Here is a 22,938-nt window from a genome sequence, read left to right as displayed (position 1 = left end):
TGCATTCCCCCTGTGGGTGTGCGTGGAGGTGTGCACATAGAGGGGGCTGCAGAGCCGGGGAGGGGTATGCACACACGGGAGGGGGGTTGCAGACCCTCGTGGGGGTGTACACACGGGGAGAGGGGAGCTGCATACGTGGGACGGTGTAAGGACACACGGAGGGGCTCGCAGACCCGCGGGGGCAATGGCATAGCCCAGCTCGCGCTGGGGACAAACCCGCTCCGCAGAGCGCGATCTGCCCCCCCGCAGCTCCGCGCTCCTCTCCCGCGTGGGAGGGTCATGGCGCTGGGTCCCGCCCCTCTCCCTCCGCCCTCCTCGTCTCCCCTCCGAAGGGGACGCGACAGACCCCCGGTGGGCGGTGGGACGGGGCCGGGGAGGGGCCAGGGAAGGCTCTGCGGGCCCCCGGCGCGCTCCGGGCGGAGCCGCCGCGCTCGGGAGCCACCGGGCGGCCGCGCCCCGCAATTACCGTCCAGGGGCCCCTGTCCCCACCGGGCAGCTTCCCACGCGGGACCGGCGCGGGGACATCGCCCCACGGCCCGAGGCGGCGGGGTCTGTGCCAAGGGGTGTCCCCGGGCCCGGCCAGGCCCGTCCCGCTGCTCACCCCCCGGGATCCCGGCACCCCCCCCCCGCCTCGTCCCCTCCCGCCGCGGCCGGGACCGGCGCATGCGCACCGAGCCCGGTTTAAAGGTAACCGGGGGCCGCCGCGCGGCCCTGGCCTCGACCCGCCCCCGGTACCGGCACGCGCCTTCCCCCGCCCGTTCCCACGCGTGAAGCGGTCACTCGTGGGCCCAGTCTCTGTTCCCCCTCCTTCACCCCCCCCCCGCTCCCCGGCCGCCCCGCACGGGGGAGGGGGCGACGGGGCAGCCCCCCTGCCCATGTCCCGCGGGCCCCCGCCGCCCGGGGCGGGGGATGCGCCGCGCTGATGGCGACGGGGCTCCGCCGCCGCCCCCCCGGGCCGCGCAGCCCGTGGCGGCGGCCGTTGCGCCGCATCGACGGGCGGTAGCGGCTCGGTGAGGAGCGGAGGGTGCCGGCCATGAGGTCCACTGCCTTCCGGGCGGCCGAGCCGCCGCCGGGGGGGCGGGAGGAGGAGGAGGAGGAGGAGGAGGAGGCCGCCGCCGCGCCGCACCGCCCGCCGCCCCGCCGGCCCCGGGAGCCGCCGCCGCTGGGGGCACACAAGGGCCGCGGCGGCGGAGTGGCGGCGGCGGCGGAGCAGCAGCAGCGCTGGGCCGGGCTAGTGCCGCTGGCCGGTGGCAAGCAGGCCGGCGCGGGGGATGCGGGCGCCCGGCCGCGCTACCAGGCGGTGCTGCCCGGGCGCGGCGCCGGGGAGGGCGCGGCGGGGCCGGGAGCGGGGCCGGGGCCCGGGCCTGGAGCGGGGCCCACTGAACCGGGTCCTCCTCCACCTACTCTTCCTCCGCCACCTCCGCCGCCCTCCGCCGAGGGCAAGTGGAAGAGCGGCCCGCGGCGCGGCGGGATGGGGGCCGGCGGGGGCTCGCCGGGGCAGGCGGCCTGCCTGCGGCAGATCCTGCTGCTCCAGCTGGACCTCATCGAGCAGCAGCAGCAGCAGCTGCAGGCCAAGGAACGGCAGATCGAGGAGCTCAAGGCTGAGCGGGACACGGTACGGAGTGGGGGTGGGGCGGGATCGCGGCACAGCAAGGGTTAACGTGCTTCCCCCCCCCATGGGGTAACTCCCTCCCCCCCCCCCATGGTTTATGCACCCCTCGCGGGGTTACCCCCCCCCGGGTATTACCCTGCCTCCCCCCGGCATTACCCCACCCCAGCACCAGGGGTCCCCTGGAGCTTCCACCCACCAACAGGTAATTGCCCCCCCAATCCCCTTTGGCACCGGAGGGGTTAACTTCACCCACCCATTCCCTGCAGGGGTTAACCACTCCCCCCGTGGCACCCCGGGGGTTAATACCCCCCAGCACACAGGGGGTTAATACCCTTGGCGGGGGCTAATACCACCCCCATGGGATTATTGCACCTCCCTCCGGGGGTTAATGCCCCCCCAACCATACACCCCCACAGCTTTGCCCACCCTCCCAGGCACTGACGCCCCCTCCAGGGGTCGGTGCCCCCCCCCCCCCCCCCCCCCCCCCAGACAAAGGCCGGCGGGGGGCGGGGTGCCCGGCGGGGGCACAAAGGGCGGGGGCGGGGCGGGCGTGCGGGGGTTAACGGGCCGCCGCCCGTCGCCGTGACAACGGACCCGCGGGGGGGGGCCTTAAAGGGCCCGCGGTGCCTTCCCGCCCCGCCGCGCGGGAGTTAAATTAAAGGGGCCGCGTCACCGCGGTGCCGGTGGGGCTGGAGGGATCCCGCGGGGCACAGCCCATGGGCTGTGCTGCCTTTCTGTCGACACCCAGCGGAGCACTGCCCCAAATGTGCCCTGTGAGCTTTGCCCGATGGATGTTGTGCATTGCCCCGTCTGTGTCCTGCTGCAGTGCCCTATGGATGTTGTGCATTGCCCCGTGTGTGTCCTGCTGCAGTGCCCTATGGATCTTGTGCATTGCCCCATGTGTGCCCTGTCAGCTTTGCCCTGTGGATGTTGTGCACTGCCCCAAATGTGCCCTGTGAGCTTTGCCCGATGGATGTTGTGCGTTGCCCCATGTGTGTCCTGCTGCAGTGCCCTATGGATGTTGTGCATTGCCCCATGTGTGCCCTGCCAGCTTTGCCCTATGGATGTTGTGCATTGCCCCATGTGTGTCCTGCTGCAGTGCCCTATGGATGTTGTGCATTGCCCCATGTGTGCCCTGTCTGCTTTGCCCTGTGGATGTTGTGCATTGCCCCATGTGTGTCCTGCTGCAGTGCCCTATGGATGTTGTGCATTGACCCATGTGTGCCTTGCCAGCTTTGCCCTATGGATGTTGTGCATTGCCCCATGTGTGCCCTGCCTGCAGTGCCCTATGGATGTTGTGCATTGCCCCATGTGTGTCCTGCTGCAGTGCACTATGGATGTTGTGCATTGACCCATGTGTGCCTTGCCAGCTTTGCCCTATGGATGTTGTGCATTGACCCATGTGTGCCTTGCCAGCTTTGCCCTATGGATGTTGTGCATTGCCCCATGTGTGCCCTGCCTGCAGTGCCCTATGGATGTTGTGCATTGACCCATGTGTGCCCTGCCAGCTTTGCCCTATGGATGTTGTGCATTGACCCATGTGTGCCCTGCCAGCTTTGCCCTATGGATGTTGTGCATTGCCCCATGTGTGCCTTGCCTGCAGTGCCCTATGGATGTTGTGCATTGCCCCATGTGTGTCCTGCTGCAGTGCCCTATGGATGTTGTGCATTGTCCCATGTGTGCCCTGTCAGCTTTGCCCTATGGATGTTGTGCATTGCCCCATGTGTGCCCTGCCAGCTTTGCGCTATGGATGTTGTGCATTGCCCCATATGTGCCCTGTCAGCCTTGCCCTGAGGGTGCTGTGCCTCTCTCTGTCCCCTGCCTGCAGTGCCCCATGCATGCCGTCCCTGCAGTGCCCCACGCCTGCGGCTGCGCCTGGCCGCATGCTCGCCGCTGCAGCGCCTGCCAGGCTGTCCTGGTGGGGTGGTGTGTGCCGGAAGCCTGGGCTGCCTCAGCTGTGCCGCAGTGGCAACGGTGACAGTGGTCCTGGTTTCAGGGCAAAGGGCTGCCCCACATGGTGCTGAGTCCTCCAGCACGGAGGAGCCTCTGTGGTGAGGCCACGATGGGGCTTCAGCAGGAAGCATCCTTCCTTGGGAGGGGAACTGTCAGGGAGAGGGAGCAGGCAAACCCTGCTGCACCAGGGATTAGGGAGTGGGGGCTGCTTCCAGCTCCTCACCCCATGGCTGGGTCCCCCCACAGCTGCATCCTCAGAGGGTGCTGAGACCCCCTTGTTGTTCTTTCCCCATAAATGTCCCCAGCTCCTGATGGGAACAGGAGAGGGTATGGTATGTGTGGCCAAACTCAGATACCACCCAGGAGGGTGCTTGTTTTCTCCTGGAGCCCATGTCTAGGTACGGACACCCCTGTCCCTCCCTGGGCCCCCAGGGAGGATGTGGCAGAGGTCGAGATCCACCAATCGCCCCTCAAAACGTGGGAGATTTGCAGCCAGTCACATCACTCCTGCTGCAGGGATGAGCAGCTCCAGAGGGGGAGAAGCAGCAAGAGTGGCCATTTTGTGCTGTTTGGGCATCGTAGCCCTCTGCATATGGCACTGCAGTTAAGCTGCTCAGGGATGTGATAACCTCAGCACTGCAGACACTCCCTCAGCCCCTGCCAGGGGGGCTGATGCTGAGCCCTGGCACTCCCGGCATCCCAGATAAACTGAGTGGGGATGGCTCAGGCACTGTTTAGAGTATCCTCACAGACATGCTCCTATCCCCTGAGCGTTGCCAAGGAGTTGCCAGGTAGATGGGCAGGGTTTGCTGCAGGCAGGGCATTGTGGCAGGATGGCACCTCTCCCCCGTCAATCCCGCACCGTGTGACAGAGCGCATCTGCAGGTAGGTGATGGCAAACATGCAGGTGCTGCAGGTCAACTTCCCTGGGGTGTTTCCTGTCTGCTGAGGGGATGTGTGAGCAGCTGCCTGGGGAGCAGGAGTGTACAGGGGACCCGTCACAGGATCGTGCCCACCAAATTAAACCACCCTCTCGCGTTGCCTTGCAGCTCCTTGCGCGCATCGAGCGCATGGAAAGGCGAGTGCAGCTGGTAAAGAAGGACAGCGAGCGGGAGAAGCACCGCATCTTCCAGGGCTTCGAGGTGGATGAGAAGCCAGAGGCAGAGGCCTGCGAGAAGCTGCCGCTGGAGTGTCCCCAGGACCTGCTGGAGCCTCCCCCAGTCCTGCAGCCCAAGCACTTCCCCTACGGCCGGAACGGGAAGGGGCACAAAAGGTAAAGTTCGTCTGGCCGTGCTGGGGGTGTGTGTGGGGCCTGGAGGGGAAGGGGGCCCCTTGGCCTCGGCATCCATCCGTGGAGCTGGCAGTGGCCAGGGTATGGAGCTGCCAGCTCAGCCCAGTGAGAGGCTGCCTGGCACAGGGAGCACATTCCATGGAGCACCAGTACTGCTCCTGGAGAATCTGACGAAGGCCTGGGCAAGGAAGGGGGTCCCAGAATGCTGGGAAAGCCCCTCTCATCTCTGGAAGCCTGCCTCTGTCTGGCCCTGGTGTGGGGGTACTGGTAGCCAGGGCGAGGATCCACGCACGTGGCTGAACTCCTCTTCCTCCTGCAGGAAGCCGACATTTGGGAGCGCGGAGAGGAAGACCCCTGTTAAAAAACTGGTGTCCGAGTTCTCTAAAGTGAAGAGTAAAACTCCGAAGCACTCCCCGGGGAAGGAGGAGTCAGGTGGCTCCTTATCCGAAACTGTTTGTAAACGAGAACTGCGGAGCCAAGAGACTCCAGAAAAACCCAGGTCGCTCCTGGAGACCCCTCTGCGAGCCTCAGCCCCGCCAAAGGGCCCTGGTGCCCAGCCCAAGGAGAAGGGCTTCTTCAGCAGCGAGACAGACGACTTTCCCTATCTCACAACCACGGAAATGTACTTGTGCCGCTGGCACCAGCCGCCCCCGTCGCCGCTGCCGTTGCGGGAGCCCTCCCCAAAGAAGGAGGAGACTGTAGCAAGTAAGCGATGGAGAGCCCGTGGCGGGTGTTCGGGCAGAGCTGGTGGCCAGAAAGGGGCTGGGGAATGGGGCTCAGCACCCTCGCCCCAAAGCTGGCAGAGTCGCAGCCGTGGTGGGTGAGGCACAGCCGGTCATGCCATGCTGCTGGTTGGTTCCTCCTGCAGCAGCTCTGGTGCCCACCGTTCCAAACCATGTCCCTCCTTTACCCTGCATGTGCCGGGCTGCTGCTGGCTGCGTGGGTGAGCTGGGGCGGTGTGCAGGGCAGGGCTGCCAGCCCCGCTCTGCTTTAGCTGCCAAAGCAGCCAAGGTGCCCGTTGGAGCAAGGAGTGAAGCAACTTCCCGTTGGGGGTTGCGAAACGCGTCCCTGCTTTGTGCCACCGTGGCACACCGTGGGGTCACCCTCTGCCCCCGAATCTGGTGTCTGTCCCACCGGTTGCCCCTTCCCAGCCTCTCTGCCTGAGCCCAGTGGGGAGTGCTGGGCTGTGCTGGTCGCTGATGCTGCTGACAGACGCTGCACTGGATGGCCGAGCGCTCCGGCACAGCGGGAGCTCGGGGTGTCTCCTCTCAGGGCAGCTCGGGGATGGTGATGAGCTCCCACTGCCCTCAGCCAGCAGCATCGCCCAGTCTGGCTTGGGATGAGGGTCTGGGGGAGGCTGAGCTACGCTGGGCTGGACAGCAGCGAGGTGAGGGGGGGGATAGGGCTGGAGTGTGGGGCTGGGAGCGTCTCAGTGTGAGGCTAACAGCCTGGCCTCTCATCCTGCAGTTCCGTCTTGGAGGGACCATGTTGTGGAGCCCCTGAGAGACCCCAACCCCTCAGACCTCCTGGAGGTATGTACATGACCCCAGTGGGTGCAGTGGCCGTTGTCACAGCCAGGTTGCCACAGGCGCCTTCCCGTCTGAGGGCTGTGCCGGGGCTGGACGCCCTCAATCCCTGTCTGTTGTTGCAGAACCTGGACGACAGCGTCTTTTCCAAACGGCATGCGAAGCTGGAGCTGGATGAGAAACGAAGGAAAAGGTGGGAGCAAAGAAGGCGATCGGGCTCTGGGGTCCCCAGCAGAGCACGAGGCTCCCACGTGGAAGGGCCCCGGGGGTGTCACCTGAGAGAGGGATATGTGAGATCTGGTCACTCAGCATAGCCAGCAGCTGGGATGGGATCCAGAAATGAGCCACCTGGGAGGATCCACCGGGAGCTGAGGGACTTGCCCATGGATTCTCACTGCCAGGGACACCGTGTTTTCCAGGTGGGACATTCAGAGGATCAGGGAACAGAGAATTCTACAGCGGCTGCAGCTCCGAATGTACAAAAGGAAAGGGATTCAGGAGTCGGAGCCTGAAGTTACCTCATTTTTCCCTGAGCCAGATGACGGTGAGTGTCTGGGCACATTGTGGGGCAGGTGGGGGTGTTGGGGGGCAGGCAAGGGGTTGTGCCTGCAGTGAGTGGTATAGGCAGGGGCTATATAACACTCTGGTGTCTGTCCTGCAGTGGAAAGCTTGCTCATCACCCCCTACTTGCCTGTTGTCGCCTTTGGCCGGCCGTTACCAAAACTGACCCCACAGTGAGTACCGGAGTGAGCGGGGCAGGAAGGGACGGGGCTGGGCGCAGGTCGGCATGTTCAGTGCCATGTTTTGGGTTGGGGTCAGCGCCCTGAAGCTGTGCAGTACATTGACCCCTGTGTCTGGCCACAGGAATTTCGAGCTGCCCTGGCTGGACGAGCGCAGCCGCTGCCGGCTGGAGATGCAGAAGAAGCAGACGCCACACCGGACCTGCCGGAAATAGCGGAGCCGCCGGGTCACGCCAACGGCCGCTGCCTTCTCCTGACACCTTCTTTGACGGATGTTTTCGTTCCTCAGTGCCCCTTGTTTCATTCTCTTGGGTTTTGAAACACGTTCCTCGGACCTGTCCCCTCCATTCTGGCAGCCACACGCCTGGTAGCACGGGGCAGCAGCTGTCTGAAGCTTCTCATCGGCTGCTCCGGTCCTGGAGGCAGCGGGCAGATTCCAGCCCCTCTTACCCATCCTTGCTGCTGCAGCTCCATGTGCTGTCCCCGTTCTCCTGCAGCCAATGTTTGCTTTACGTTGGACATTCAACTTCGTGCTGTGGGCGGGAGTGTGGGGAGCAGCGGTGCCAGGCCGTGGTGTCGCCTCACCGGGCCGTGTCCCACCGGGGCTCTGCTGCCTCTGCCCCCTCGTTACGTTTAGTTAGAAAACAGGATAAGCATCAATTCACGTCCAGTTTATGTTTGTGAGAGGCGGCAGCTGGTGCTGCCAGCGGGTCCCGGTGCCAGGGTGCGGAGTTGGGGTCGCCAGGAGAAGCCGCTTTGGTTTCCCCCCTCCCTTTTGAATGGCTGTAAGAGTTCTAAACAAAACAAAGCTTTTTTTTTGTGTGTGTGTGTGTGTGAGTGTGTGAAATAGAAAATCCTGTACGCACAATTTTGGGGGTTTTGATGTTATATATCTAAACGTCTCCAGGTTGGTCAGCTGTGTGCTGTTGGGCGGGGGGGGGGGGGGCGCTTTCTTTGCCTCCTCCACAGCATCCCCTCGCCGCTGGGACCTGGCCCCAGTGCTGCGGGATGGGTGGGGAGCAGGTTTTTCCCCACACGCCGCCCTTGCTCCCTCCAGCCTGTCCCTGCGGCGGTTACACAGGAAACACGGCCCTCCGCACGCTGCTTTGCAGCGTTCTTACCCCATTTCCCTCCGTCCCCGACCGCGGCTGCCACACCCCCAGGTTCATTCCCTCCCTCCTTGCCTCCCCTTCCCCCCTCTGCACCGGGGGGCGCGAGCGGGACGGATTTTAAAGGAAATCTGTTAAAACGCGAAGTTACGGAGCCTCTGGGGGGGGGGGGGGGGGGCGACGTGGGCTGAACCAATCTGCTCAAACACAGAGTTACGGAGCCGTTGCGGGGGGGGGGAGGAGGGAGAGGGAGGCGCGGAAACGCCCGCGGAAGCGCCAGCTCGCTCTCTTTATTTTTTTATTTTGTTCCATTTTATTTCTGGGTTTTTTTTTTTACAATAAACGAGGAAAAGGGTCGGTCCGTGCCTCTCTCTGCTTCCCCTCCTTCCACCCCCCCCCCCCCCCGCGGGAGACGCCATTTCCGCCGCCCCTGACGCGATCGGCGCCGTGACGTCAGCGCGCTGCCCGGCGCGCGCCCGCCCCCTGCCGGCCAGCGGGGAGAGACGCGCCGAGGAGCGGCCGTTCACCGCCCGCCCCCCGCGCAAGGGCTGCCGGGAAGGTGCCGCGGGGACCGCCGGGAGTTGTAGTCGGTTCCCGCGGTGCCCCGCGCCGCCGCACGGGCCTGCGGCTGCCCAAGATGGCGGACCGGCGGCGGCAGCGCGCGTCGCAGGACAGCGAGGACGACTCGGACTCGGCCGCTTCCGACAGCGCCGACTCGGCCGCCAGCGCCGCCCGCTCCCGGTCGGCGTCCGGCTCCGCTTCGGGATCCGGTTCTCCTCGACCGTCACAGCGACCGCCGCGAGGCGCCGCCGCGGCCCTCAGCGCTGGGCCGCGGGGCCGCGGGGCCGAGAGCGCTGCGGGGGGAGCGGCCAAGAGCGCGCCCGAGTCCGAGTGTGTGAGTGCCGGGGGCTCGGGGGTGGGCTGTGGGGAGCTGGGTGGCGCCTGGAGAGCTGAGGGCGTACCGGGCTGCGGGATGGAGGCAGCGGGGCCGGGGCCGCCTCGTGCCCGCGGCGGAGCGGGGCTGGGGCCGCGCCGCAGGGGCAGAGCTGGGCCCTGCAGCCCCGCCTCCGCACCGGGTAGGGGCTTCCTCCTGTGCCCTGGGCCCGGCTTTCCGCTGCGGGGTCTCGTCCCCTTGGCCAGGGCCCTGTCCTGTCGCCCTGGGGTCACTGCAGCCGGGAGGGGTTTGCAGCTCGGCTAAGCCTCATCTGCTCTTTGTCGGCCCTGACCAGACTTTGAGCAAAGGCATCAAAGCCGTTTTTAGGGGGAGTTTGTGGTGCTGCTCTCCCCCACCTCCTCAGGGTCGTTCTACTCTGGCGGTTTGCTCTTGGGTCGTCTCCTGGTTCTTTCAGATTCCTCCCGAACCACAGCACGTTTCTGCTCGGCTGTTTTGGCGTTTGGGCTTGTCTTGTTCGCTTGTTGGCTGAGTTGATTTTTGATCTGAGGTGGTTTTTATTGCACAGCTTAATCGGTGTGACCTTTTACGAGAACCTCTCTCTGGTCTGGGCTCTTCTGCTTCATCCTTTGTCTTGTCTGGAGCACAGGGTTGTACCTCTGTCACTGATGTCTCCACCAGATGTTTGCCTGAGCTTGGTCCTGCTTGAGGCCTGTTGGTTATTCCCGGCCTCCTGGTTTAAGTAGTCCTTTTGTCCTTCCCTGAATTAGCCCTCTGGTCCTCCATTATCGAGGGAGGGGAGCTTGACTTGTCCATCCACATTCCCTTTTCTCTCTGAAGACTCCAGCAGTTAACACTATTTGTGCTTTTCCCCTTGAGCTCACTCTAGAAGGATCTTAGAGAATGGTACTACGAGCCCTGAATTCGTTTCTTCTTTCATGGTCATTGAAGCTGAACTTCTGAGGGTGGATGTGATGGGACCATGGCCAAACCTTGTCATAGTTGTGTCTGGGATTTAAGGTGCTGCAGAGATACAGCTACTGACCTTCCTCTCTGCTAAACCACCTTTTTCTCCCTCTCTCCACAGGAAAGCGAGGATGGCATTGAAGGAGATGGTAAGTAATGACTTCTCTCCAGGGATGAATGATAAGACAGGAGGAAAGCGCTCAGGTTGTCCCAGGGGAGGTTTAGATAGGGGATGAGGAAAAGCTTTTTCCCTGAGAGGGGTGTCAGCCCCTGTGCCAGGCTGCCCAGGGAGCTGGGGGAGTGCCCAGCCCTGGAGGGATCCCAAAGCCGTGGAGCTGAGGTGCTGAGGGCCGTGGGTCAGTGCTGGGCTGGGCAGGGTGAGGGCAAGGCTGGGACTGCAGCAGCTTCAAGGGCTTTTCCAGCCAAAATAATTCTGTGAGTCTGTGTTTTTATGACTCTCTGGCATTGCAAGTGCCCAGGCTGCATGCAAAAAGTCAATAACCAGAAAAAATGCCTTTTCTTATGGTCCCACAGTTGTTGTCATCCTAAATGTTAACTCACAATAGGAGGCAAGTGTGGCTTCTTGTGGCGTGGGCTGGTGATGGTATCAGTGGTCTGGCATCCCCTTGGAGCTGTTCCCTGAGCCTTCACTCAGAGAGAAGCTGCCTCTGTTCCTGACACCAAACCCCTTCTTTCTGTCCCCCACAGCTGTGCTCTCGGATTACGAAAGCGCGGAAGACTCGGAGGTAAGAGGAGTCTCTGTCCTGCAGTTCAAAGGGTGCTGCATCTCGTCCTTTTAACACAAAAACCCAGTTTGTGACCTTCACTCTCTTCCACGGGTCACTTCAGTGCCTTGGTCTATAAATACACTCTCGTGTGGTGCTGTACAAGCACAGGAGAATCTGCCTGTGCTGCTGGGGGTGAGGTGGATGTAGGGGATGGGGGGAAAACACTCAGATACTGGGAGCAGGATTTACCACGGCTAAGAAGGGTGTGGAAGGAAGTGAAGGATGTTGGCTGCCTTTTAATGAGTTGAAATTAAAAACCATAAGTGTTTGGTTGGAGGAATCCAACAGCAGCAGCATGCTGGTCCCCCCAGTGCTCCCCATGAGTGCTGGCAGCTCCACTCTGGCTGTCTGCTGAGAAAACCCCCCTCATTGTGTGCAGAGACCCCCTGGGGCTGTAGATTTCCCTTGGATTTCTAGGTCAGAACTCTTATTAAGTTTCAACTATTCCAGGGAAGTTCTGTTTTCTAGTGATTACAACAAATGTTTTCTAGTCAAACCCTAGTTTGACTAGTTGCTTTTCTAGTCAGTGGAACAAAAAGTTCCATTTAAATGTAAGGAAGAGCTCTTTCACTGCTGAGATGAGGGAGCCCTGGGCCAGGCTGCCCACGGAGGGTGTTGGAGGCTCCTTCTCTGGAGGTTTCCAAACCCACCTGGACACGTTCCTGTGCCCCCTGATGGAGGGGAACCTGCTTTAGCAGGGGGTTGGGCTGGATGAGCTCTAAAGGTCCCTTCTAACCCCCACCACTCTGGGATTCTCTGAAACCCCTTCTCTTGGACAGCTGCTTTGGGGATCTTGAGGGGACAGCAGTTAGAGAAAATACAAACCAACAAAGCAGATGGAACCAAAGCTTGTGGGGGCTGTTAATTTGTAAACTCATCTCTGCCATTAAGAAGGAAGGAGGCTGATGGGCTGTCAGGGGTACAGGCAGCTCCCAGTGCTCTCTTCAAGCCTGAAAAGGTGCTCCAGGTCTCCCAGAGTGTGTGCAGAAGCAGTGAGGAGGGGGGTTATTGCATCACTGACAAGCCAGGGCGAGTGCCTAAAAATAATGGCACAGCTGGGTTTCCCCAACATAAACAGAAGGAGCAGTTGATGTGCAAATAGGCTGTGTTGAAAGAGAAAAAGGGAGCAGACTTTTGTTAATCACTGGGAGCTATTTTTAGTGTGGGTCTCAGCCTAAGCAAGGCTTGCAGGCTCCTGGAGGGTGAAACCAGGTCAAGCTCCTGTGAGCACAGTGCTCTGGGTGAGTCAGCTGAGTAACTCCTGGGAATTTGGAAAGGCTGTCTGGATCCTGGCCCTCAGCGTGGGAGGGAAGGGCTGGTCCGAGGGCCTGTGTTCACTGCTCTCCTGAGGGCCTGTGGCTGTGTGCAGGAGCCCCTCCTGCTGCTGCCCTGGCAGCCTGGGTGTTGGATCTGATGGCACTGAGCTGTTGGGTTTAGTCTGTGCTTTTCCTGTAGAAGTCCGGGGGTTAGTAGAACCTTGTGTACTAATTCTCTGCTTTAGGAGAGTCAGATCTCTTTAACAGCTGGGAAAGGGATCTAGCTCTGGGTTCACACCTTAAATACTGTGTTCAGTTTTGGGCTCCTCAGTCCCAGAGGGAGCGTGGCCAGAGTCAGGCAGCAGAGCTGGGGAAGGGGCTGGAGCACAAGTCTGATGGGAAGGGGCTGAGGGAATGGGGGTGTTGAGCCCGGAGAAGAGGAGCCTGAGGGGAGACAGGAGCACTCTCTGACACTCCCTGACAGGAGCCTGTGGGGAGGTGGGGGTTGGTCTCTGCTCCCAGGTAATGTGATGGGACAAGAGGAAACGGGCTCCAGTTGCCCCAGGGGAGGTTGAGATTGGAGCTGAGGCAGAACTGTTTCCCTGAGAGGGGTGTCAGCCCCTGTGCCAGGCTGCCCAGGGAGGTGGGGGAGTGCCCAGCCCTGGAGGGATCCCAAAGCTGTGGTGCTGAGGGCTGTGGGTTAGTGGTGGGGTGGGCAGTGTGAGGGCCGGGCTGGGACTGCAGCAGCTTAAGGCTCTTCTCTAACCAGGCAGTTCTATGATCTGGGGACTCCTGTGGGGAAATTCGTGGGGCAGCTGTTGCTAAAGGTTCACATTTGAGTCACTGGGGCTCTTTCAGGCAGAAGAAGAGGATTACAGCGAGGAGGAAAGTGCCAAAGTGGAACTGAAGCAGGACAGTAATGATTCCTGTGAGTCAGCAGCAAAAGCAGAGAAAGGGGATGAGAAACCTGACTCCAAAGGTGCTGTGACCGGGGAGAGGCAAAGCGGGGACGGGCAGGTAGGTGTCACACATGGGTCCTCTGGGCTGCAGAGCAGCCTCTCACCAAGGGACTGCTGCAGTGGTGAGAGCTGCCTGATTTTGACAGGAGAGCACTGAACCTGTCGAGAATAAAGTTGGGAAGAAAGTTCCCAAGCACCTGGATGACGACGAAGACCGGAAGAACCCGGCCTACATCCCACGCAAAGGGCTGTTCTTCGAGCACGACCTCCGAGGGCAGACGCAGGAGGAGGAGGTCAGGTACGTGGGCTTCCCCCCTGGCTCTGCTTCCCTCAGGGAGCCTGAGCCCAACCCCCAGGCTGGCGTTTGCGAGCAAAGCTCCTTGCTTCTGTGTGTAGCTCTGGGAAGGTCTGTGCTTTGGTTGTCTTGCTTGCAGTGTCCTCCAAAGGTGTTTTAGTTTTTGGTTTTGAAGGAGAGACTGAGGAGGGTGCAGAAAATAAACGCCCACAAGGGAAACCTCTTGCCAATGAGCAGTGACTCTCTGTGCCCTCGTGGCCCGGAAGGCCAGTGGCATGCTGGGGTGTATCAAGAAGAGTGTGGGCAGCAGGTCAAGGGAGGTTCTGCTCCCCCTCTGCTCTGCCCTGGTGAGGCCTCATCTGGAGTCCTGTGTCCAGTTCTGTGCTCCTCAGCTCAAGATGGACAGGGAAGTGCTGGAGAGGCCAGTGCAGGGACACCAAGATGATCAGGGGACTGGAGCATCTTCCTGCTGAGGAAAGGCTGCGGGACCTGGGACTGTTTAGTCTGGAGGAGACTGAGGGGGGCCCATATTGACACTTAACCGGTACTTAAAGGGTGGATGTCAGGAGGATGGGATGACACTTTGTTCTGTAGTGTCCAGTGACAGGACAAGGAGTAACAGGCACAAGCTGGTTTAAGTTCCACTTGAACACAGGGAAAACTCCTTTGGTGCTGAGGTGAGGGAGCCCTGGCCCAGGCTGCACAGGGAGGGTGTGGAGGCTCCTTCTCAGAAGGTTTCCAAACCCACCTGGACACGTCCCTGTGTCCCCTGATCGAAGGGAACCTGCTTTAGCAGGGGGTTGGGCTGCATGAGCTCTGGAGGGCCCTTCCCACCCCCATCGAACTGTGCTTCTGTGATTCATGTTGCTTTTCAGAAATAGCCGTGTGTGGGGCAGCAGCTGCTGGGCAGAGGAGTAGGAGAAAGTGGAGACACCATCCCCTGTGCACACTCTGCCCTGGGAATGCCCAGTCTCTGTGTGTGTGGGGCTGCCACATCTCCCTGGCTTTGCAGTAACTTGTCAGCCTTTCCTGTGTGACCGTTGCAGGCCCAAGGGCCGCCAGCGGAAGCTGTGGAAGGACGAGGGCCGCTGGGAGCATGACAAGTTCCGGGAGGACGAGCAGGCCCCCAAGACCAGGCAGGAGCTGATTGCCCTTTATGGCTATGACATCAGGTCAGCTCACAATCCCGATGACATCAAGCCCAGGAGGATGCGCAAGCCAAGGTGAGCAACAGAGTCAGACTGCAGCCTGGCTCATCCTGGAGAGAGGGAGAGCTCTGCCCTTGTGCCAGGTGCTTCTAATGCCAGGTTTGAAGTCACAAAGCCCCATTCAGCCTGGAGAAGAGGAGGCTGAGGGGAGACAGGAGCACTCTACAACTCCCTGACAGGAAGCTGTGGCAAGAGCCAGGGGCCAGTCTCTTCTCCCCAGTAATGAATGAGAACAAGAAGGAATGGCCTCAAGTTGCCCCAGGGGAGGTTGAGATTGGAGTTGAGGCAGAACTGTTTCCCTGAGAGGGGTATCAGCCCCTGTGCCAGGCTGCCCAGGGAGCTGGGGGAGTGCCCAGCCCTGGAGGGATCCCAAAGCTGTGGAGCTGAGGTGCTGAGGTCTGTGGGTTAGTGGTGGGCTGGGCAGGGTGAGGGCAGGGCTGGGACTGCAGCAGCTTCAGAGGCTTTTCCAACCAAATTGATTCTGTGATTATATGTTGTTGGTCCTGGGAGTTCTGGCCCAGGGATTCCCTGGCACAGCAGCTCCCCTCACCCAGGGTTTTCTTTCCAGTCCTCTGTACTCTCTTTCTCCATCAGGTTTGGGAGTCCTCCTCAGCGAGACCCAAACTGGTCCAACGAGAGACCAAGCAAACCCCCACGGCACCAGGGTGCTGACAGCACTCTGGCTCCCCCACGAACCTTCAGCAACAGGAGCTCTGCAGGCACGGGCAGGATGCCCCCCCCGAGGATATACCCACGGATGGGGGGCTACAAAGAGACCCGCCCAGGCTACCGAGCATCAGAAGCAAGTGCCCAGCATCTCTCTCGAAACGGTGAGCCAGTGAAACAGGAGAGTGGCTACCGAGCCAAGCGAGGCGAGCAGAGCCCACCGAGGGACAAGTCACCCGAGGTGGATGCGGCACGTGTCCACAGCAGCCCCGGGAAGGAAGACATGGGTTTAGAAACCCAACCCACAGCTGCTGATGCTGCGCAGCCACCGCCAGACAGGCCTGTTGAAAAGAAGTCTTATTCCCGGGCAAGAAGGACCAGAATGAAAGCTGGGGATGCTGGGAAGCTGCCAGATGAAACAGCTTCTTCGGAAGGGCTGAATCCTGCACCTCCAAAACCTTTGCAAGCCGAGACATCCCCCCCACCAGCCAAGAACTCCAGCTGGGAGTCGCCAGTAGAACCCAGCTTGGATGGACTGGAGCAGGAGATGGCCCAAGTGAACCTGACAGAGCAGAGCTGGGCAGCGGGGCAGTCGCAGTTCATACAGCCCCGGGAGCTGAGGGGTAAGTGGGTGCCCACTCTTGGTTTCCCACTGCAGTTCTGCATTCTTGCAGTGAGAGCTGGATTGTCTCTGCCTTTGTCCAGTCTCAGAGTAGGTACACGATGGCAGTTCGTGCTGCTGGTGAAGTGCAGTGGAGGTGGGTAGAGGGACGAAAGCGGACAAGAAAAAGGGGAAATAAAACGTTTGAGTTAGGACTGGGAAGGGCCTAAGAGTTGATCTTTGCCCTGTGTTGTGTTGAGCACAGGGAGGCTTCTGTGAAGCTGCAAGCCCACGTGTGGCTCAGGCCACGGGGACTTTGCGCCGTGTGAGTCACGGTGAGACTGGCTGCCACAGTAGGAGTCAAGAGTCCAGGACAGACAGAGCCTGGTGCTGGCTTTACAGGTCAAGGGAGTGAGTAATCAGGCTCCTGTCGTGTCCTGCTGAGAGCAGGGGGGAACTTTCCTCTTGTTAGCAGCTTTTTGCCCAATGTCGAGGTTCGGTGGCTGCTAGCTGGAACCTGACGGGGACTGGCTAGTTGCTTGGTGCCTGGTGTGAGGAAGCCACTGTGTTTGCAGCAGCAGGCAGGCCAGCTGAGGAGGGGTGTGTATGGCAGAAGTACCCTTGTGTGAGCTGAGGACTGAGCTCTAGTTGAGCATCTGTGCAGGAGGTCATTGGGGGTATAATTATCTCTTGGCAGAATTAGAGTATTTTCTGGGGAATGTTGGAGTCCTTCCCAAGGGAAATAAAACTGGAGCAAGGAGAAGAAAGCAGCTTGCTGCTTTCATAAGCATCTTCTGAGGTTTAGGTCATGAAACCACAAGTCATCTTGTACTGATGTGTCTGGTGAAGTGTTTGTGTGGACAGACCCTTGGCCTTGGCTGTGGTCACAGACGTTAGACATGCCCATGGAATGAGAGTGCAGAAGTGCTGTGCTTTGCAGCTGAGGTTGTGTGCCTTTCTCCTGGTTTCTGATGCTTAAAAATAAAGCATCTTAAGAAACTGACCATGAGACAGCTCCAGGCTGCAGGTGAGAGACCCACTTTCTTCCTCTAAGAAGGACATGTTGTTCTGCTATCCCTTTGTTTCTTGCTAGCGGGGAAGGTGGGAGTTAATTCTGGGAGGCTTTTGGTCAGCCATCAAGTCATCCTGCCTGTACAGCACGATGCCTGTGCATGGATTTGCAATATGGGTGATCTGTGAGTACTTCCAGTGCTTGTTTTTACTCACCTTAGCTCCCCTGGCATTGCCCATGACCAGTTTGGCACCGTGGTTTTGAAGGTGCTCCGTGACTTTGTTGTCTGCATTCAAAGGAGCCCACGGTACAAGCAGTTGTGCCCTGCAGAGGGTTTGAACTGCAGCTCAGACAGACTCACATGGCTCCTTCTTTCCCTTCTGAAGAGCTCCTTGTCTCTGCAAGAGCAAAGCTTAGATCAGGACCTGAATTTCAAGCTGAGGGTTTGATTTCCTGGGTGGTTTGGGTGGGTTTTTTTTTGAGCAAGATTTAAAAGGTGTTGAGCAGCTTGTCATTTGTACTGAGACGTTGAAACTAAAGGCCTCAGAGAGCTGGTTGTTAGAAGCTTCCTTGTCATGAAAGCAAGAGCTGGGCCTGTTTATGGGACAGCGACATCCCGGGGCCGCCGAGCCCGTGATGGGTGAGGTGGCTTTTTACTGGGAACAAAGGGAAAACCCATAATAACTGGTTTGTTGTTTTCTTTTTTCCCCTCAGGTATTCCTAACCATATGCACGTGGGAACTGGGCCACCACCTCAGTTTAACAGGATGGAGGAAATGGTAAAACATGTTGCGTGGAGCGTGACTCTTGCCTTTGGAAGCCCAGCTCTTCATTTGGTTTGGGGGTTGTAATTAGAGGGCTGCCTGTGACACCTCAGCCTTTCCCTTTTGTGGCTGCCTGTTGTTTTTACTGGGGGACACATAAAAGGTTTGCAGGGGCTGGAGGAGGGTGGGGAGAAGATCAGTGCTGCTGATTTAGGGCTCCTGACCCTCACTCTGTTGTGCCTTTGGACTCTTCCCAGGCAGTGCAGGGGGGCCGTGTGAAACGCTACTCGTCGCAGCGGCAGAGACCTCCGGTGCCGGAGCCTGCTCCCCCCATGCACATCAGCATCATGGAAGGGCACTACTATGACCCAAGTGAGTGTTTCTCCTCTTGTCCCTGAAGCTCCCTGTGTGTGTTCAGTCAGACCTGAGCAGCTGGAGCAGGAGTTCCTCCACTCCTGGGAGGATTGGGAAGATCATGGGGGCTTCGCCGTTCTTTGTGCATAGCGTCGCTGTGTTGTCTCACAGCAGCTAAAAGGCTTCTCTGAGCCTCCTTGGCTGGTGTTTAAATTCACTGACATGCAACCAGCCTTACCACCTCCCTTCCCTGTGCCAGAGCTCTCTGGCTTTTGTCAGGAGAACGAGGCTTTAAACTAAACAGGACATTGAAGAGTGGGGAGAATTTCAGAACAAACCTGAGGAGAGGTTAGGAAATTTCCTCCAGCATTGAAAAGTGTTGGAGGAGAAAAGTCCCTGAGCATCTTTCTGCTTTGTGAAGGGAGTAGGAGGCTTTTCTGTGGAGAGCACGTAGCATCTGTGAGCCTGGCAGGCTGCATGTGTGCTGGTGGGAGCGTCGCTCGCAGCAGCGCCTTGGAGTCTCGCAGCCAGAGCTGGCTGGGGTGTGCCTGGCGCTTTGCTGCAGCAATAAAATTCCCTGGTGCTTCTCCTGACCTGCTGTGTTGTTGCAGTACAATTCCAGGGACCAATCTACACCCACGGCGAGAACCCAGCCCCGCTGCCACCCCAAGGAATGATCGTGCAGCCAGAAATGCATCTCCCTCATCCAGGTGAGGAACCGGCTCCCCAGCAGGGCATGGCCAGTGGGCACCCACCATGTGCTTGTGCCCTGGGGAGGCTCAGCAGATAAACTCTGCTTTCCCACAGCTTTTCTCACTGAGAGGGATCCATTTTCCCTATTTCTCCAACATGGAACTGACCTTCTCTCATGCAGTGGGGCCAAGTCAATGTTAGGAAAGAGAAAGAGACATTTCTAGCCCTTGCAGCCAGTGCAGGAGTGAGGTGATGTGAGTGTTAGACTGCGTCTGCAGGTTCTGTGCAGACCCTTCTGACTCGGTCTCTTCCTCTTCAGTGAGGTGCTGGGCTCTGCCAGCTGTCACACTGGGCTGATTCTTCAGTCCCTGCTGTTTGTAGATCAGAGAAGGAAAGCAGAACTGAGAGCTGTTGAACTGGAAGGTTCTCTCTCTCGCCCACAAAAACTGTTTCCTGATGTTACTGATGGGGCCATAAATGGGGTCACTGGGAGCAGGGAGAGGGCTGTGCTGTGCACCACTTCCCTGTTTCCCCTCCCTGATGCAGGAGCTGAGCTCTCGTAGCTGCAGGAAAGACCTTTGAGCAAAGTGCCTCTTCTTCCTACTCTGACAGGGCACATGTGACATCACATCAGCTGATTGTTTTTGTTCCTTCTTAGGTTTACATCCCCACCAGACAGCAGCCCCTATGGCAAACCCTGGCCTCTACCCTCCACCAGTCTCCATGCCCCCTGGCCAGCCCCCACCACAGCAGCTGATTGCACCAACTTACTTCTCCCCTCCTGCAGTCATGAATTTTGGGAACCCTAGCTACCCCTACGCCCCAGGAGCACTCCCCCCTCCACCTCCTCCTCATCTCTATTCCAACACGCAGGTAAGCTCACTGGGAGCAGGTGGGATCCTGTGACACGTGGGGAATATTCTCTGAGGCTTCCTGGCAGAGGATGTGGAGCTGCTGGGCTGCTCTGTGGTGGGAGGTCGTTTGCTGTCATCCCTCTCTCTGTTTGGGGAGGGTAACAGGAAGAAGCTACTGCTGTGGCAGCTGTGTAGCTACCCTGGATTTTGGGGCCTAAGGGGTGAGGTGTGTTGGTGGATCTCGAGGCCTTTCCCTGTGGAACGGGGAAGAAGCCCACTGGGAGCCTTTGAGCTGTTACATCCCTTCCAGGTCCATCCTAAGCCAAGGACACCTTGAAAATTGCTTTGGAAGTCCTTTGTGCTTGAGATGGAGGCAGGAGGCTGGAAACTGTTGGAACCAGACGGGAGATCCCCCGGCATGGGGACGGCTTTCCCTGCTCCACCTCTGGCCTCGGGTCTGCAGGAGCTGCTGGGCAGCAAGGAGGCAGATGTCCTTCCCTCCCTGCCTCCGAGGAGGCAGCTCTCTGCCTCTCCCTCCCCCTCTGAGGAGGCAGATCTCTCTCTCCCCCTCGCTGGGAGGAGGCAGCTCTCTGCCGGTGCTGTGGTGGGACCCGCGACTTCGGTGGCCGCTGTGCAGCAGCACACGGCTGACACTCAGTGGCGAGTGAGAGATGTGCACACTCCCTGCACCCTATAACCTTTCTCACCTTCCCTGCTCCCCCCTGCCCCATCGGGGGAATCGACCTGGTTTGGGGGCAAATCTCAAGCCCCCGGGCAAGCTGGAAGGGATCTTGGTGTGAAGAGGAGCTGTTAACTGCCTTGTCCGTGCAGAAAAAAAAAGGCCTCTGCTGCTGTTGCAAAGCACAGGCGTGATCTGGCAGTTGGGAAGCTCAGTGGGGGGAAGGGGAAACCCATCTGCTGCAAATTTCAGGCTGTACCTGCCCACACTGCCAAGACCCTGGCAAGGGGTAGGGGAAGCTCCTGGGAGCTGTGAGTGCTGCTGTTGGCTGTATCTTTGGGGAACATGGCACAAATCATCCCCCAGCCCTTTTCAGTGCTGGCTGGGGGCATCTTTTCACAGCCCAGGGCAATGCTGTAAAGGCTGTCTGGGGCACAGGGTGCTCTGACAGAAGGTGCAGCTCTCTCACTCCCCCCAGATGCAAAGAGCACTGACCCTTCTGCTCTCTCTGGGGAGCACAGGCCCAGTCCCAGGTGTACGGAGGGGTCACGTACTACAACACTGTCCAGCAGCAAGTGCAGCCCAAGCCTTCACCACCTCGAAGGACATCCCAGCCTGTGACCATCAAACCACCCCCTCCTGAGGTACCGTCCCCTCGACGTGAGTCCGTGTGATGCTGTGTGCTTGGGGTGTGCAGGGTGCTGCAGTCTCCCATCCAAAAAAAAACCCCACCAACCCCAAATGACATTGTGCCAAGGAAATCTTGAAACTGTCTGATCTCTGACATGACCCAAACCTCAGCTTCTCGTTGCAGGTGGTAAGCAGGGCTCCAGTTAATTTGAGTTTCTAAGTACTTTAAAATTAAACCCACGTAAAAAGTAAGTCCAAAGTTGACTCTTGCTTTTGTTTCTGTTTCTTTTCATTTGCTGAGGGTAGAAAGAATAGATCAGGGAGAGAGAAGAAAACCCAGTGCTAAGCTAAGAGGCAGTGGCTTCCCTGGAAGAATAAACGTCAAGACCTTAGTAGCTAATTCAAGCAGCAGACTTCAAGGGTTTCCAGGAAGGAGAGCCCTTTCTCTGCTCGGGCAGTGATTTCCTCTCGCCAGTGCTGTGAGCTCTGCCTGCCAGAGGGACACGTGTGTCTTTGGTTTCCTTTCCAACACCTTGCTGAGCCAGCCTGTGCCGCAGCAAGCCCACACCCGGGCAGGTCTGTGCTGGTCGTCTTCCTCATGCAGAGTTAGAGGGCTGGGAAACGTGGTGTTTGTAAATCCCACCGTCAGATCACCCAGTTTGAGGTGCCCTTTTGTTTAACCATGAGGAGAGCTTGGCTGAAGGGAGCTGCCTGTTCCCCGGAGCGGTGGGTGGTGGGTTTGGCACTCAGGCATGGAAGGGGTTTTGCTGGCAGCACCCCCCCCCCCCTCCCCCCACACAGCCTTTGTGACAGGGCAGCATCAGACTCTGCTTCTCCTTTCCTCTTGCCCTTCTCCCCCTCCCCAGGATGAAAAGTCAAAGGAGAGGAGCAACACGTAGGGGCTCAGCCGTGGGAATCCCAACGCTGGACTCAACCCCTCGGCCCAGAGGAGGCTCCTTCTGGGGAAAGGCTCCTTCCCTGCTCCTAGGTGAAGCAGTGGGATGAACTCACCTGCACCATCTTCTGCTCAGGACCAGGCACCTTCCCTTGCTGGTTTTACTGGTGCCCTCTCAACAACCATCTCACCGCTGCTGACCTGCGCTCCTTTCCTCCACCTCACCGAGGTGCAGGGGTCACCCCAAAATCGACCCCCCCCCAGAGCCAGTTCTTGGCTACCAGTTCTCACCACTTCTCTATTTTACTAAATGTCTCCCCTTCCCCCTCTTCCCTTTAGGATGTTAAACTTGACTGGCTTGATTGTGTTCTCTGTTTATATGTAAGGAATGAACCAGCTCCTTCAGTAAAGCTGAGTTGTTTCTTTTGGGTATCTCGAATTTGTTTGACTAATTGGAAGGTAACATCCCCTGCCCCTCCCCGTGGAGACAGCTGATGTTAGTCCTTTGTTTCAATTCTCTTTTCAAATTAGCAAGTTTATTTCTGCCCTTGCTGCAGCACGGAGAGGGCAGCTGAGAGACAGGAACATGCTGGCTCTGCAGGCACCACTTCGTTTAGAAGCTCCTCCTGTTTCTTTCTCTGAGTGAGCCCCCGTCGGTAACTGGTGTTGCTGGTGGTTTGTGTCTGAGCTGAGAACTCACATCGGGTAGGAACCTGTGTGTGTGCATGAGGTGACCCCCTTCCCCCCACCATGGGTTTGTGGTGAGGAACAGGGAGGTTTCCACCCACACCCCAGCCGAAGTGAGGGAGGGTTTATGGGCGTCCAGGCACCTCGATGCTGCCAGAGCAGCCCTGCCAGCAGCCAAACCAGCTAGACAGGGCAGGCAGAGAAGAGATTTGCTCCCAGCACTTGGGTGTTGCTGCTGTGGAAGTGGAAAAGGGGGTGTTGTAACCAGCCCCGACGCATCCAGCCCGGGCTCCGGGCCCCAGGAGGAAATGCCACGTCAGCTGCTATTTCCCTGGGGACCTCTGCAGCCTCCTTTCCAACCCCTGCCCACCCTTAGCGTTTGGAGGCTGATGTGCTGCGATGCCAGGCTGGGCCGGGCCGCCTCCCCCACGCTCCCCCCTACCCTGGCTGTGTCCTGGCAGCCGTTTGCAGGTCCCATCAGGAGCGTTGGCAGGGCAGGGCAGGCTGC

General features: G+C 59.3%; 2 protein-coding genes across 14 annotated transcripts; both read left to right on the top strand.

Annotated features, from left to right (window-relative positions):
* Positions 1-1,128: 1,128 nt before the first annotated feature.
* MSL1 (MSL complex subunit 1) lies at positions 1,129-7,990 on the top strand. Its single transcript, XM_062018088.1, has 8 exons — positions 1,129-1,615; positions 4,615-4,838; positions 5,176-5,561; positions 6,324-6,388; positions 6,508-6,575; positions 6,802-6,926; positions 7,044-7,116; positions 7,247-7,990. Exons 1-8 carry the CDS (start codon positions 1,472-1,474, stop codon positions 7,335-7,337), a joined length of 1,176 nt encoding a protein of 391 aa, XP_061874072.1. The 5' UTR covers positions 1,129-1,471; the 3' UTR covers positions 7,338-7,990.
* Positions 7,991-8,831: 841 nt separating this feature from the next.
* CASC3 (CASC3 exon junction complex subunit) lies at positions 8,832-22,175 on the top strand. 13 transcript variants are annotated; one of them, XR_009820822.1, is made up of 15 exons: positions 8,832-9,126; positions 10,211-10,238; positions 10,798-10,835; positions 12,992-13,150; positions 13,239-13,390; positions 14,434-14,610; positions 15,190-15,884; positions 17,589-17,653; positions 17,896-18,010; positions 18,604-18,702; positions 19,344-19,558; positions 20,740-20,862; positions 21,020-21,035; positions 21,155-21,424; positions 21,715-22,175. XR_009820822.1 is itself a non-coding variant. In XM_062017670.1 (14 exons), the coding sequence occupies exons 1-14, from the start codon at positions 8,869-8,871 to the stop codon at positions 21,307-21,309; spliced, it is 2,295 nt and encodes a 764-aa protein (XP_061873654.1). In that variant the 5' UTR covers positions 8,832-8,868; the 3' UTR covers positions 21,310-21,708. The 13 variants fall into 13 exon arrangements, 11 of the variants coding, with proteins under 11 accessions (XP_061873654.1, XP_061873658.1, XP_061873660.1 ...); XM_062017670.1 differs by lacking the exon at positions 21,715-22,175 and having other exon boundaries at positions 21,155-21,708; XR_009820823.1 differs by lacking the exon at positions 21,155-21,424 and having other exon boundaries at positions 8,833-9,126; positions 20,740-20,878; positions 21,020-21,096; positions 21,715-21,749.
* Positions 22,176-22,938: the final 763 nt, after the last annotated feature.

Source organism: Colius striatus, chromosome Z (genome assembly GCF_028858725.1).
Source record: "Colius striatus isolate bColStr4 chromosome Z, bColStr4.1.hap1, whole genome shotgun sequence".
Classification (NCBI taxonomy): Eukaryota; Metazoa; Chordata; class Aves; order Coliiformes; family Coliidae; genus Colius; species Colius striatus.
The sequence above is the reverse complement of the archived record's forward strand: the minus strand, read 5'-3'. Positions and strand labels throughout refer to the sequence as shown.

Excerpts from the sequence above, each read along its gene's own strand:
- CASC3 (XM_062017670.1), top strand. The coding sequence starts at position 8,869 with ATGGCGGACCGGCGGCGGCAGCGCGCGTCGCAGGACAGCGAGGACGAC. Across the intron at positions 14,611-15,189 it reads AGGAGGATGCGCAAGCCAAG|GTTTGGGAGTCCTCCTCAGC; the intron begins GTGAGCAACAGA and ends TTTCTCCATCAG. Across the intron at positions 19,559-20,739 it reads ATCTCTATTCCAACACGCAG|GCCCAGTCCCAGGTGTACGG; the intron begins GTAAGCTCACTG and ends TGGGGAGCACAG.
- MSL1 (XM_062018088.1), top strand. The coding sequence starts at position 1,472 with ATGGGGGCCGGCGGGGGCTCGCCGGGGCAGGCGGCCTGCCTGCGGCAG. Across the intron at positions 6,576-6,801 it reads GATGAGAAACGAAGGAAAAG|GTGGGACATTCAGAGGATCA; the intron begins GTGGGAGCAAAG and ends CGTGTTTTCCAG. Across the intron at positions 6,927-7,043 it reads TTTCCCTGAGCCAGATGACG|TGGAAAGCTTGCTCATCACC; the intron begins GTGAGTGTCTGG and ends TCTGTCCTGCAG.